The sequence below is a fragment of the Pipistrellus kuhlii genome, unplaced genomic scaffold (genome assembly GCF_014108245.1).
Source record: "Pipistrellus kuhlii isolate mPipKuh1 unplaced genomic scaffold, mPipKuh1.p scaffold_m20_p_18, whole genome shotgun sequence".
NCBI classification, from domain to species: Eukaryota; Metazoa; Chordata; class Mammalia; order Chiroptera; family Vespertilionidae; genus Pipistrellus; species Pipistrellus kuhlii.
Window position 1 is genome coordinate 23,620,159 of NW_023425493.1, and position 15,481 is coordinate 23,635,639.

Below are 15,481 nucleotides of genomic sequence, written 5' to 3' on the forward strand. Positions count from 1 at the left end.
ATGTTTTTGCTTACATCAGTAGTTTGGGATTTTTTTTTTTTTTTTAATGCTGAGTAGTATCTATTATGTGGCTATCCCACATTTTGTATCAATTGACTTTGATGTACATTTGGGTTGTTTCCAATTTTTTGTTATTATGCCTAAAGTTTGCCATGAACATTTGTGAACACCAGTGTTTGTGGACATATGTTTTCACTTCTCTTAGGTAAATATCTAGGAGTCATGTGGTAAATGCATGTTTTGCTGCTGAAGAAACTGCCCAACTATTTTCCAAGCTGCTTGAATCACTGGCATTCTCACAAGAATGACTATGACACTGACATAAATAGTGCTGCTGATGGGAATGGATGGACAGATTTAAAAAATATGTCTTAGAGGGTGTCTATATATTTAATATTCTATGGAGGATATTGCAGTAATTTACTGTATTTTAAAAAAGGCAGCGGAATAACTATGTAAGCATGGTCGTAGGTGACTAGAAGAAAAAAAAAAGAAGAACTAGAAGAGAGTTACAGGATTACAGGTGAGGAGAGGGAGTGGAGGTACTTTTCTTTGTATCCCTAGAGCCTGGTTTGGTGTTTGGCACAAAACTGGGCCTCAATATTCATTGAATAAATTAACGTGAGTCATTTTCGTAGATGTGACAGCTGAGCCCATAGGATTAGATGTAAAAGCTACGTTTACTTGCTAAGGTTCAAGGACATTCCTTCTTCCCTTTGTCTTGCACTGCCATAAGTTGCCTGCCTAAAAGGAAACAATTCTGAAAGTGCCTCGATTTAGGGATAATTACTGGAAGAGGTGGAGTTTTTGTGTGGTGGTGAGGAAGGAGGGGTCATTCTAGATCTAAGATACCAAAGTGAAATGTAAAGATTTGACTCTGAATCAAAGTTGTATTCATTTTGCACAAGTGTCAGGCTATCTGCACTAATTAGAGCTTCTCAGTGCGATCAGTGCCATCCCTTTTCCACAATGTCCCCTCAAAGTACAAACCTCACTTGGCAGGTTATTAACCTAGGGCTGACTGCTCTATAGCATTCTCTAAACTCTGAAGAAAAGGTTAGTGTATTCCCTTTCCCTCTTTTTCAAGCTGAGGACCTGCAATTCTAATTTGAATAACTGGGATGGTTCTTTTGAATTCCCATCTTCAAGGGGGCGGTGACCGGTGACCGGGGCGGCACACCTCGACCACTGACGCCCAAATCCGCTGCAAAAGCCTTCACGCTCTGCTCCAGGGTGCGTCAGATAAGTCCCAGGGCCCAGCTACTGTCACTGCGCCTGCGCATAGTGGCGCTGCGGCGCGGGGCGCAGGCGCCTTGAGGCGGAGCTGACGGGGCGTCTACAAGCCGGTCTGGGCGGCGGCAGTGTTTTTTGGGGCCTGGGAACTGTGGGAGGAGCCAGCGGCCTCACCTTGGTAACCACATCGCTGCCTCGGCTCGGTCTCGCAGGCCTCAGCACTGTCATCGCCTTTGGGGGGCCGGGGGCTTTGGCCACCGTTTCCGGAAATAGCTCTGCAGGCCTCTCTCAGGCACCCCCATAATACCCCCCACGCCGCCGCCGCCGCCAGCCATGCAGGGGGAGGACGCCAGATACCTCAAAAGGTGACTCCCCAAGGCATAGTCCCGCCCTCCCGGCCGGCCGGGGACCCTGAAGCTATTCTTAGAGGTTCTGGGGGTTGGCCTTGAGGTGTCAGGGGGCCAAGCTAGAAGCTTAGAAGAGAGGTGGGCACGGGAGGAATCGCGGAAAGGGAAGGGGAAGGTGCATTGGGTAAAGAGGTTCTGCAGCCGCCCACCTGACTCGGAGGGGCCTGGAGGACATCGCGGTAGCTCCTGGCAGCGGCTCCTATTTCTGGGGGAAGGGCTAAGGACGAGGAAACCGGGCTTCCTTTCCCAAGCCAGTTCAGCATCTCCCCTATAGACCAATCCTGTGTTTGCCTGGAAATGAAGTCTTCTGGCGCTTATGCTCTCTGTCTCCAGTTTGGGGTTCATTCACTGCCCTCGGGTTCTGAAATGATCAAGTGGAAAGAAGTGATGGCTTTTCACGTACGGGAGGCTGGACTGAGAGGTTGCTTTCCAGTCTGTTTCTGCTTTCCTCATCCATTTCATCCATTTGACTGCCATGTGTACAGTATCATTTTTATGGGATCGTAATTATCAAGAGGTTTGTCCAGGAGTTTGACATGGAACAGGCTATAATTATTTTAATTTTAAAACATCTATAGTGTCAGCGACTCTTTAAAGAAAACTGTAAATCTGAGGGATTATTGGTTTGACTCCTGTCAAAGATAAGATCATCCCTGATGAAAAGGATACTTCTCAATGGACCAAGAGTTACTAGTGATCCAATAGAAAAAAAACCTTAATTGGGACGCTCCATTTTTAAAGTCCCTGTCACGTGTATCCTTTTAGACACAGTTTCCTTATGTAAGAATGGAAAGTAGGGAAAATATTACCTTATGAGAGGACCAAATGTAAACATACTTTTAAGAGATAAAACATGCGTGTAAGGTGGTGGTATTATAAGTTATAATAAAGTTTTATTGAATATATTTACCCTGGCTTGGCAAGGCCCTTATCATTACAGAAAGAGATAGTCTTAAAGGGGATTCAGTTTTATAGTCAACCAATCAATCAACTAACTGTACTGTCTTTGCAGGACTGAGACATCTATTGCCTGCCCTCCTCATTTTTAAAAAAGAATATGTAGTCATAACAAGTATTTTATTTCCTCATGGCTTACATCGATCTTTTCAATCTTGGTTGAAATTTTTGTGACAGAAGAAAATAAATTCTTTCAACTTTAAATATAAGATTATTCTAGAGCAAAGAGCCTCAGTTATAGCATTAGCTTACTTTCATGTAATACAGTTGTGCCAGAAGGTAGTTTTTCTTAAACATACTTAAAATTCCTGGTCAGGGCACATGCCCCGTTTGTGGGCTCCATCCCCAGTCGAGGGTATACAGAAGGCAGCTGGTCAGTGATTCTCATCATTGATGTTTCTCTCTCCCTCTCCTTTCCTCTCTGAAAACAATATATATGTGTATTTTAAAGTATTAGATGAATGAGACATACTTTTCCTGTTTTTATGGTGCTTATAATATAGCAAAGAATACACACTCTAAACTGTTTATTACCAGAAGTAATTATTTTATTGTATTTATGAGAAGTGATATAAGTTTATGATATATATGTGGCCTGTGTAAATTTTTTCACACAGTATAAATATTCAACATTTATCCATGTTTTGCATTCATCAGTACAGTACTTCATTCCTTTTAATAGCTGAATAATCTATTTTATAGATACAGCATATTTTGTTTATCCATTCATCTGTTGATGGACATTTAGGCTGTTTCCATTTATTGGCTATTATGAATAAAGCTACTTTGAACATTTCGGTACTAGTTTTTGTTTAAACATCTGTTTTCACTCTTTTGATATATTTTCAGTTGTTGCTGGATCATATGCTAATTATATATTTAACTTCTTGAGGAACTACTGAACTGTTTTCCACAGTGGCTGCACTATTTTACTTTCCCACCAGCAATGTACGCAGGTTTCAATTCTTCACAGCCTTGCTAGCACTTACTTATTTTTTAAAATTGTGGCTATTCTGATGGATGTGAAGTGATATCATTTTTTTTTAACATATTTTATTGATTTTTTTTACAGAGAGGAAGAGAGAGGGATAGAGTTAGAAATATCGATAAGAGAGAAACATCAATCAGCTGCCTCCTGTACACCCCCTACTGGGGATGCGCCTGCAACCAAGGTACATGCCCTTGACCAGAATCGAACCTGGGACCTTTCAGTCCACAGGCCAACGCTCTATCCACTGAGCCAAACCGGTTTTCGGCTGAAGTGATATCTTATTGTAGTTTTGATTTACATTTCCCTAGTTATTAATGACATTGAACTTCTTTTCATATACTTTTTGGCCGTTCTCTGCCTTCTTTGGAGAAAAAAATCTTTATATTTTCTAAAAATTGGATCCCTATCATATTAATGATTTGCAAATATTTTATCCCACTCTGTAGATTGTGTATTCACTCTCTTCATAGTGTCTATTCACATGCAAAAGTTTTAAATTCATATTTTCTTTAGTTGCTTTTGCTTTTGTAAAAAGCTTTACATGATCATTGATTTTTAAATTCTAGTCCTTCCCTCCCCTTTGTCAACCCATCAATTTATTCTCTATCTCTATGGGTCTGTTTCTGTTTTATTTATTTATTTAGTATTTTTAGGTTTTTATTGCTGAATAATATTCCTTTGTATATATGTTCCACATCTTCGTTATCCATCTATTGATGGAAACCTAGGTTGCTTCCATATCTTGGATATTGTACACAATGCTGCAGTGAACATAAGGGTGCATATATCTAGTGTTCTTGTTTCCTTCAGATAAATACTAGGTGTATTGGTTAACAATGCGGATTTTTTTCAATAGGTGGAGTTACACATATGTTGATATATATGCGATTTGATATGCATGCGATTTTATTGTATTGACAACAAGCTTCAAAACTTCATGTGACAAATTTGCTGAAGATGTTAACATCATAGGTATCTTTATGCTTAAAAATGTCGAATTTCATGCCAAAAAAAAGAGCATTTGTGGGAAGTTTTAATTCATTATTTTATTTTGAAGAAAAGTGCTGCTGAAAGTTAGTGTATACTTCAGGGAAGATTATTGTGAACATGCTCCATCTCAAGATACTTGTGAACGCTGGATTAAATGTTTTAAAAGTGATGATTTCGATATGAAAGATAAGAACATTCAGGTCAACCAAAAAAGTTTGAAGACCAACAATTACAAGCATTATTGGATGAAGATGCATGTCAAACTTGCTTAGCAAACCATTTCTGATCATTCACAAGCAATGGGAAAGATGTTAAAGGAAGGAAAATGGGTGCTACATCAATTGAACAAAAGACAGATGGAAAATCTAGAAGTCATCAGTAAAATGTTGCTTCAACTGCACAAAAGTCTTTTTTGTATCGAATTGTGACTGGCGATGAAAAATGAATTTATTTTGAGAATCCCAAATGCACAAAATCATGGGTTGATCCAGGGCAACCATCAATATCAACTGCAAGGCCAAATCGCTTCAGGAAGAAGACAATGCTCTGCATTTGATGGGATCAGGAAGGTGTGGATTACAATATCCATATTATTAACTGGTTAATAGTTAATCAGTATTATTAACCAGTTAATAGTTCATCCAAATTTTTAACCGGTATTATTGATTTTGTAATCAAAGAAAACATGATAATTTCAAGAGAAACATCAAAAGTGCTTTATTCAAAATAATGTCCATCTTTAGCTACACATTTCCCCCATCTTTCAGGTAATTTGTAGATACCCTCCCAATAGAACTTTTCTTGTTTTGAGACAGACCATTCAGAGACCCAATTTTTCACTTCTTCATATGTTTTAAAGTGCTGCTCAGAAAATCATGTGCCATCAATCAGAACAAATGGTCATCCGAAGGAGCAGTACAACAAAATAGCATATATATCAAATCGCATATATATCAACATATTTGTAACTCCATCTATTGAAAAAATCCGAATTATTAACCAGTACATCTAGTACCCAGAAGTGGAATTGCTGGGTAATATAGCAGTTATGTTTTTGAGGAATTGCCATGCTGTTTTTCATAGTAGCTGCACTTACTTACAATCCCGCCAACAGTGTATGAGGGTTTCCTTTTCTCCTTATCCTTGTCAGCACTTGTTATTTGTTGATAGCACTCTGACAGGTGTAAGGTGATATCTCATTGTAGTTTTGATTTGAATTTCCCCGATGATTAGTGATGTTTAGCATCTTTTCATGTCTGTTGGCCATCTGTATGTCCTCTTTGGAGAAAATGTCTATTCCAGTCCTCTACCCATTTTTTAAATTGGATTGTTTGTTTTTTGGTGTTCAGTTGTTTCATTTCCTTATATATTTTGGATATTAACCCCTTGTCAGTGTATCATTTGTGAATGTCTTCTCCCATTTAATAGGTTGTCCTCTTTTTTATAGAATGCAAAAACAGCTTTAATAGGGTGTAGAAAAGGAGTTCAAAGATAAGAGATTTATTCAGTTCAACCCATAACATTCGAAAAAGAAAATAGTATTTCAAAATCATTTTATCCTTCCAATTTTTTTTTAATTTTTTAAAAAAATCTTTATTTTTCAAAGTATTAATATGTCTCCTTTTTCCCCTCATTGACCTCTTCTAGCCCGCCTCTGAGCTCCACCCCAAGCCTTCACCACCCTATTGTCTGTGTCCATGAGTTATTGATATATTGATATATCATACAAGTTCTTTGATTGACCTTTCACACTCACCTTCCAAAAAGATAAAAGCGATGTTAAAGAGTTTACTGCCCATGTTTTCTTCTAGGACTTTTATGATATTGGGTGTTACATTTAAGTCTTCAACCCATTCTGAGTTTATTTTTTATAAGGTTTAAGAAAGTGGTCCAATTTCATTTTTATCATGTATTTGTCCAATTTTTCCAACATCACTTATTGAAGAGACTGTCTTTACCCCATTGTATGATCTTGCCTCCTTTGTCATAGGTAAATTGACCATATAAATGAGAATTTTCTATTCTCTGGGCTCTGTATTCTTTTCCATATGTCTATATGTCTGTTTTTATGCCAGTACTATAGTGTTTTGATTCTAATAAATGAGCAAGGTATAGCCTTCCATTTATTTGTGTCTTCTTCATTTCTTTTCTTCAGTGTCTTATAATTTTCAAAGTATAAGTTTTTTACCTCTGTGATTAAATTTATTCCTAGGTATTTTATGCTTTTTGATGCAATTATAAATAGGATTGTTTTCTTAATTTCTCCTTCTGATAGGTCATTATTGGTATATAGAAATACAATATATTTCTGTATATTGATTCTGTATCCTGAAATTTTACTGAATTTATTTACTGAATCTAATAGGATATAGTTGGTTTTTTGAGGAAGGCAGGTCTTTAGGATTTTGGTTGCTTTTGATTATTTTGATACTGTCATTATTTAAAAAACCATTCCCAAATCCAAGGTCATGAAGTTTTGCCCCTATGTTTTCTTCTAAGAGTATTTTAGGTTTGAATTTTAAATTTACTAGTATGTGATCCATTTTGAGTTAATTATGTGGTTTGCAGCAAAGGTTTAATTTCATTATTTATATGCCCAGTGTCTTGGCACATTTGTTAAAGAGATTATTCTTTCCCCCAATGAAAGGTCTTGTGACCTTTGTTGAAATCAATCGACTACATATATACGAGTTTATTTCTGGGCTCAGTTCTATTCCACTGATCTATGTGTCTATCTTTCTGCTAGTACTTCACTGTTTTGGTTACTGTAGCCTTTGTAGTGTTGTACATTTTGAATTCATAAAATGTGCGTCTTCTAACTTTGTTGTTCTTTTACAAGGTTGTTTTGGCTACTCAGTGCCCCTTGTGTTTCCACATGAATTTTATTATCTCTCTTCCACTTCTGTAAAAAAAAAAACAAAAAAACTTTGAGAATTTGATAGTGGCTATATTGAATCTGTAGATCACTTTGGGAATGTTGCCATTTTAAATGTAAATCGAATTTAAATGCATGTTAACCAAGCTCGCTTGTTTTTGGAATTAGAACCTAGAAAAGAACCATGGCCGTTTTATGAGTTTTTAATCTATCTATGCCTATTTTTATTTTACATTGCAGGAAAGTTAAAGGAGGAAATATTGATGTACATCCATCAGAAAAAGCACTCATTGTTCAGTATGAAGTGGAAGCTACCATTCTCGGAGAAATGGGGGATCCCATGTTGGGGGAACGAAAAGAATGCCAAAAAATGTAAGTTTTCTTTCTTTGCGTACATTCTGAAAGTAGTGAACCTTAAACAGACTTTGTAGAAATCTGATTATTTAAATCTGCATAGATGATAAATGGTTCTTCCATACTTCAGTTTAGTGAAGCAGAGACAACATTAAACTATAGATGCAGATACATTAAGAGAAAATCATGTCTATGTATTATACATAATGGGAATCTATTAAAAAATACTTATTCTGATTTATTCCATTTAGTAAATGCATATAATAGAGTATAATCTACAACTTGTGAAATCAATTTTAAGATATGTTTATGTGGGACGTTTTAGCTTAATTTAGGAAATTTGTATTTTTGAGAGATCCTGTGTTCTTCCTTCTTCCCTGGAATTGCAGAAAGTAGTGTGATTTCCAAAATTTCCAATTGGGGCATGCCCCTTGAATTCATCCCTTAAAAATCTAGCCCTCTAGAACAGTGGTTCTCAACCTTTCTAATGCCGTGACCCTATAATACAGTTCCTCATGTTGTGGTGACCCCAAACCAAAAAATTATTTTCGTTCCTACTTCATAACTGTATTTGGCTACTTTTATGAATAGCAATGTAAACATCTTAGGTGACCCTGCTAGCAGTTCTCAACCTGTTGCGACCCACAGGTTGAGAACCGCTGCTGTAGAGCCTAAGGCCCTCGGAAAACACAGATATTTACATTACGATTTAATATCAGTAGCAAAATTACAGTTATGAAGTAGCAACAAAAATAATTTTATGGTTGAGGGTCACCACAACATGAGGAACTATATTAAAGGGTCGTGGCATTGGAAAGGTTGAGAACCACTGCTCTGGAAGATCCTAATAAGACAAGCATTTTCTGACTCAGTGTACTGATCCTTAAATCTTCCAATATCCTAAACCCTTTCCTTTCTGCATCTGTAATTCTTTGAGGACCTTTGGGGAACTGGCCTCTTTCGTCTGTCTGCAGTTGTGCTGGTAATGATCTTGAATCCCTTCCATAGTTTTGTGGAAGTAAAGAAGGTCTGAGATTACCTAGTTCTCTCTCCTAGTCTTCTTCCCTCCATCAAAAATTTGGTTTGGGAAGTAGTTAAAAAGAATTTTAGTGTGTTTTGGTGGTATTAAGTGTATTCAGACTGCTAGGAGTGCATGTGATAGTATTTATAACACTGAAAAGCACTGCATTTTTTTCTCTATAGCAATGGTTCTCAACTGGTTCTGATCCACCCCACCCCACCCCCTTCCTGAGGTGACATTTGGCAATACCTGAAGACATTTGGGTTGTCATAACTAGAGGGGTGCTAAGGGAATTCAATGGCTAGAAGCCAGAGGGCTGCTAAGGATCCTACAATGCACAAGATAGCCACCTACAAACAAAGAAGTATTTGGCCCCAAACTTTGATAATGCTGAAATTGGGAAACTTTGGTGTATAACAGCCCAAAAGAGTAGCTACTTAGTCTATTAATATTCCTAATTTGTCTTCTTGGGTTTAGAAGGAGACTAAATTGCACACTGAATTCATTAAAAATAACTGAGTCTTTGGATAATCTGCTAGATTGAAAAGATACACACTTGCATACACACATACACTGTAAATCCTAACTGACATGCTCACACATTTTTCTGTTTTCTTCCATTTGTGTGCCTGTGATTGCTTCCTGGGTTTTGTACATTTTGAAAACGTGAAAAATCTCTTTGAGATCTTATCAATTTGCCGAAGACAAGCAACAGAGCAGAGTGTTTGCCTTTAGAACCTCCTACATCCACATTTCATGAGAGAAATTTAGATTTTAGTTCTTGAGAATGCAGTCAGTAACCTTACTCAACTATAATTAAATGAAAATGTTGTTTGTGTTTGAAAATCTGAAGTCTTTCTAGACAAGGGATGCATTCACTAGGGAGTCAGCCAGCTGGAAAGAATACTACCTACTATTGCTGGAGTAAGTGGATTTAAACATCCTTAAGGGGAAAACCCGAGGACCTCAATTTTGGAATACTCTACCCTGGTGTACACGATTTGGAGAGGAATCATGTTGTGGGACCGAAAGCAGAATGTGGTCTGTTGATAACTCAAGAGTTTTTATCAATGGCAGCAGCTGGTGTGGAGGGGACACTAATGAAGATGGAGATAGGTTTGAAGTGAAAATGTTGTTAAATTTGGGTAGTCAGTGCTATGTCCCAGGTCAAGAAGACTTGTATTTCAATCTTCTTTATTTGGCAAAGGAGTATATAAGCCCATCTTCAATAGAGTTCCAGTGTCTGAAAATTTCTTTATGAGAAACTGATGGTTATAGTCCAAAAATAATATGGGTATTTTTCTTGTGAATTTTTGGTGTTCTTAATAGATATGGCTGCCTATAAAGATTCTAGTTTTGCCGAAACCGGTTTGGCTCAGTGGATAGAGCGTCGGCTTGGGGACTGAAAGGTCCCGGGTTCGATTCCGGTCAAGAGCATGTACCTTGGTTTCGGGTATATCCCCAGTAGGGGGTGTGCAAGAGGCAGCTGATCGATGACTCTCTCTCATCGATGTTTCTAACTCTCTATCTCTCTCCCTCCCTGTCTGTACAAAATCAATAAAATATATTTTTAAAAAAAAGATTCTAGTTTTTTATTATATCTGAAAATACCAATATGCATACAGGTAACATTTTCTAAAAATTCTAGCCCTATCTATTTTTTTCTCTGTCTTTTGTAATAAGGAAATGATTTTGGAGAGACCTATACACTAAAAGAAGAAAATCTATTGTAATGAAAAGAAGATGAATCAGATTGCTAATATATGTGTTGGTAAAAAATAGATTTAAAAGAAATAGAAAAATCTGCTTTACACTTATTAGAATGGGTAAAATCCAAAACACTGACAGAACCAAATGCTGGTAAGGTTGTAAAGCAATAGGTACTCATTCATTGCTGGTAGAAGTATAAAGTGGTACTTTGAAAGGCAGCTTGGCAGTTTCTTCTAAAGCTAAATATAAACTTAGCATATGATCCAGCAGTTTCGCTCCTAGATATTAACCCACATGAGTTAGAAATTTATGTCCACAAAAACCTGCACATGAATGTGTAAACAGTTTTATTTATAATTGTCAACAATTGAAGGCAACCAACATGTTTTTCAATTGACAAACAGGTAAGCAAACAGTGGTGCGTCCATACAATCAAGTATTATTCAGCACTAAAAAGAAACCGACTATCAAGTTATGAAAAGACATGGAAGGACTTAAACGCATATTACTAAGTAAAAGAAGTCAGGCTGGAAAAGCTACATTCTGTATGATTCCAACTACATAACATTCTAGAAAAGGAATTTTCTAAAGTAAAAAAATTTAGTTTGTCCAGATTTCAGGGGGTGGGGAGGAGAGAATAGATGAAGCATGTTTAGGGCAATAAAATTATGCTTTTTAAAAATATATATATTTTATTGATTTTGTACAGAAAGGAAGGGAGAGATATAGTGAGCTAGAAACATCGATGAGAGAGAATCATCGATCAGCTGCCTCTTGCACACCCCCCACTGGAGATATGCCCGCAACCAAGGTACATGCCCTTGACCGGAATCAAACCCGGGACCCTTCAGTCCGCAGGCCAACGCTCTATCCACTGAGCCAAACCGGTTTTGGCAAATTATGCTTTATGATACTATAATGGTGGACACATGATGCATTTCTCAAAGCCCATAGAACTATACAACACATAAATCCTAATGTAAACTGTAGACCTAAATTGATAATGTATCAATATCAGTTCATCAGTTGTAACAAAGGTGATAATAACAAAACAAAAAAACTATTGGGGTGGTACTTGATGCACAATTTTCCTATAAACCTGAAACTGCTCTAAAAAACAACTAGTAAGAATTTTTTTTAAACATATGTTTATAAGAGTTTCTGTTGTGTCTCTTCTTAATTGAATTTCTAGAAACCATCAAGATTTCGAAGTTCCTTGATGCAATTAAACATGGAGAGGTATTTTGAGAGTTTTTCTCTGAATGGACTCTCTTTTCTATCTCTGTCTTCTGATGTGCAGTAAAATTATACAAAAAATATAATCAAGAATTTAAAAGAGGACTATAAACAACCCAAATTTTTTAAATAGAGGAACAGAATACTGGCTAGGGTTCTTTTTGCAAACATTAGAAACCACTGTAGCAAATTTAAATATGAAAGGAATTTATTAAAAAGCTATTAAGTAGTTTGTAGAACCCCAAGAGGACCAGACTAGCTGGGAGTAATTTGGATGACCAAATAGCTGGGAGTAATTTCTAAATCACTCTACTGGACTTATTTCTGAGGAGATCATCTTCACCTGAATGATGATTGCACAGATGCAGAACCTTTTTCTGAGATTTCTGTCCCTGCTGCCTTCTAACATCTTTTTAAATGTCCACAGTCTTTATAAAAAAAATAATTCTATATAATGGCTACTTTCTTATGTTTCTCTTTTTTAATCTGAGCCTTGCATGAACATATCTGCTTGAGTCTTCACCCTGCACCTAATTTTATGTTTTCATGGGTCTCCTTGGTGCCATAAATTCATGTAAACAGGCAATTGTTTCCAGACTCTGAACAATCTTTTTTATTTATCTTCCAATGAATCTCCTGGACTAATTTAAAAAGGAGAGAGAAGCTGGTTTATTTATTTTTATTAATATACTAACAAGTATAAAAATGTTCCTCAGAATTCCTCGTATAGGTCTTAAAATGCATCCTGCTTTTTTTTCTTCTTCCTTCTACTATAAGATTTCCATGAGAACAACTGAACCCGAAATAACCAGTATTATGTCTTGTTCCTAACTGGAAAACATAAATGATTTCATGACTGTGGTCAGGAAGTGATTCACTCTTGGCAATATGGATTCTCACATCCAATGAATAAAGACTTTATGTTTTACGTCAGAAGGTTGTTTTAAAATTAGGTCTTCCAATGTGCTGTTCTGCCTGGAGAGGCTAATGAAGGTTCTATGTTCCTTTTGTTATCTTATTTATCCAACCAAAGAAAATCATTGTTTTGCATTGCTTTAAGCCTAATTATATCCAACTCATATAAATAGAGTCTATGTAAGGTACATTTAAATGTTTTATAAGTTATTTATTTAATGAAATATTATTTAAGTTACCACTTTAATAATACATGAACTGGAAAATTCTGTTATGCTTGCAGCATTCGTCTTAAGAGTCTCAATGCCAACACAGATATAACTTCCCTGGCACGGAAGGTAGTTGAAGAATGTAAGCTCATTCATCCCTCAAAACTAAATGAGGTAGAGCAGCTGTTGTACTATCTCCAGAATCGCCGTGATTCTTTGTCAGGAAAGGGTAAGTAGAGACTTGTGACTTTTAGTGCAAATCCGGACTTGTCTGGCTGTAGTTTGAGCTTTACATAAATGTGGGTGTTTGTTTTTTTGTTTTGTGTTTTATTTTTGCCAGTGCTGTGAATAAGTAAACGAAAGAATAGACAAACATATTCATTTTATACATGTTGAGCTTTATATTAAACTGGAGGCCTGGTGCACAGCATTTGTTCGCTGTGGCGTGGGGGGCGAGGGGTCCCCTCAGCCCAGCCTGCACCCTCTCTCAGTCTGGGACCCCTCACTCCTTACCGCCTGCCTGCCACTGCTGCTGTGCTCACCAGCTGAGCTGTGCTCCCTTTGTGGGAGCACACTGACCACCAGGGGACAGTTCTTGTATTGAGTGCTTGCCCCCTGGTGGTCAGTGTGCATCATAGCGACTGGTCCTTCCGCTGTTCGGTTGATTTGCATACAGGCAGTCCTCCCTTACGTCAAACTCAACATACCATACTTCGTTTTGTGGTTATGTCACCATCTCCCATTTATTTATATAAAAAAAAAGCTTAGTGATTTCGACATATATACATATGTGCTTTATGTTTTTTATTATTTATTTACCACAAGTAAAGGTCAGGAATTGTTATCTTTATTTAAAAAAATTTTTACTGTTTCACTTTCACTTTACTGTTTCACAATTTTTCACTGCTGTGTATGTGCTCCATGTGAGTGGCATAGGTGCTTATGTAGGTGGGTTCCAACTTACAGCGAAAATCATGTTACATCGCGCCCTAGGAATGAATCTCCAATGTAACCTGAGGACCTACTGTATTAGAGTTTTATTATATAGGATGTTTCTACACAAAATGATGTTTCCATTTCATAGTGTGTGTGTGTGTGTGTGTGTGTGTGTGTGTGTGTGTATGCACGCACACATATGCTGAAATAAGGAATAAAAACCAGATATCTTTTTAAATGTCAGTGGTCTTTACCAAAAAATAATTCTATATAATGGCTGTATAATTCTATGTAATTCTAGAATAACAATAGTAGAGAATTGGGGGCAGAAAATATATTTTCTCTATTCCAACTAGATTTATGTTTTCTAAATTTATCATTGACATTTAGTTTGTTATTTAAATGGGTGACTTAAGTATTTAAATGTTAAATATATGTCATATGCATTAGACTATCTTAATGTTATATTTTATGAAACTTTCTTAGGAAAGTTTCATTCCTCAATGTCTTTGTTGTTATCATGCTTCTATTTTCAGTTCCTTCAACAAGAACTAAGCCATTAAAACATTAGAGCTAAGTGACAGATTATTTATAGAAGGCAATTTCAAGTAATCTAAACCAAAAATGAAACAAAATAAAAATTCAGACATTTATAATACAAAACCATCTCAGATTATTGAATGGTTAGTTATTTCATTTCATAGTATTTCGTTTACTTATCTTTCATTATGGTTAAGTACCAAAATATGATGCCCTTGAAATGACTTACAAAGGCTTAAGTTTTGATTATACTAAGTAAAATAAATGAAATAGAAAATTTGTTTACACCTTTTCAAGTTTGTCTTATCTCTCTATGAACAGAAAATAAACTGCTTTGTGCCTAATGTATACTTTTATTAGTTAGCCCTAAATAGTGTTACTAACTCACATCGTATAATCAATAGGTATTTATTGAATTAATTGAATGCCTGTGAACTTATTTAAAAGCAAAATTAAGTTTAGCTAATCAGCTGCTGAAAATAAAAATTACTCATAAATGCCAAAAACCTAGTTTTTCCCCTTAAAAAAAAACAAACAACTTTTTTTTTATTACAGAAAAAAAAGAAAAAACAAGCAAACCTAAAGATCCACCTCCTTTTGAAGGAATGGAGGTAAGACTACATTCTGATCTAACAGAAATATGATTATAAGGTGTTGCCTTTTACCATCAGAATTCATACAATCAACATTAAACATATGTATAATTTTTTAAAAGTGATTGAACTTAAAAGTGCCTAAAAAAGGTAGAAAGTCAGTATTTAATTGACAAAGGAAAAAATTATTGGGTATGATTTTTAGACAATTTATTTTTATAGAAAAATAAGTTGTGAAGTGTTTTAAATATTTTCATTGCAATATGTTTTGAAATATTATAGTAATACAAATTACTTTATATTATATTTAAAATATTTTATAATGGTTAGACCAAGTTTAGAGCCTGTATACTTCCCATTTTATCATATTATTTATAATCACTTTTGTATTGAAGTCTTAACACCCAAAGGTCTAATATTCCCTTCTGTGAGTTCTTTGAAAACTTAGCTATTATTATAAAAGGGAATATATTAATCACAAAATATCATTCCTTTGACAGTGGCTCTGTTAAGC

General features: G+C 36.0%; 1 protein-coding gene across 5 annotated transcripts in view; it reads left to right on the top strand.

Moving 5' to 3' along the window:
- The first annotated feature begins 1,307 nt into the window (after positions 1-1,307).
- Positions 1,308-15,481, top strand: part of KIFAP3 (kinesin associated protein 3) — a 114,005-nt gene continuing 99,831 nt past the window's right edge. For 2 of the 5 annotated variants that reach the window (XM_036442882.2, XM_036442884.2), the window contains exons 1-4: positions 1,310-1,598; positions 7,694-7,825; positions 12,973-13,127; positions 14,930-14,985. In XM_036442882.2, the coding sequence (XP_036298775.1) occupies positions 1,567-1,598; positions 7,694-7,825; positions 12,973-13,127; positions 14,930-14,985 (375 nt within the window). In that variant the 5' untranslated portion in view covers positions 1,310-1,566. Of the gene's footprint in view, positions 1,599-7,693; positions 7,826-12,972; positions 13,132-14,929; positions 14,986-15,481 lie in introns of those variants that run through there. The other 3 variants (XM_045583236.1, XM_036442881.2, XM_036442883.2) reach the window with 3 other exon arrangements.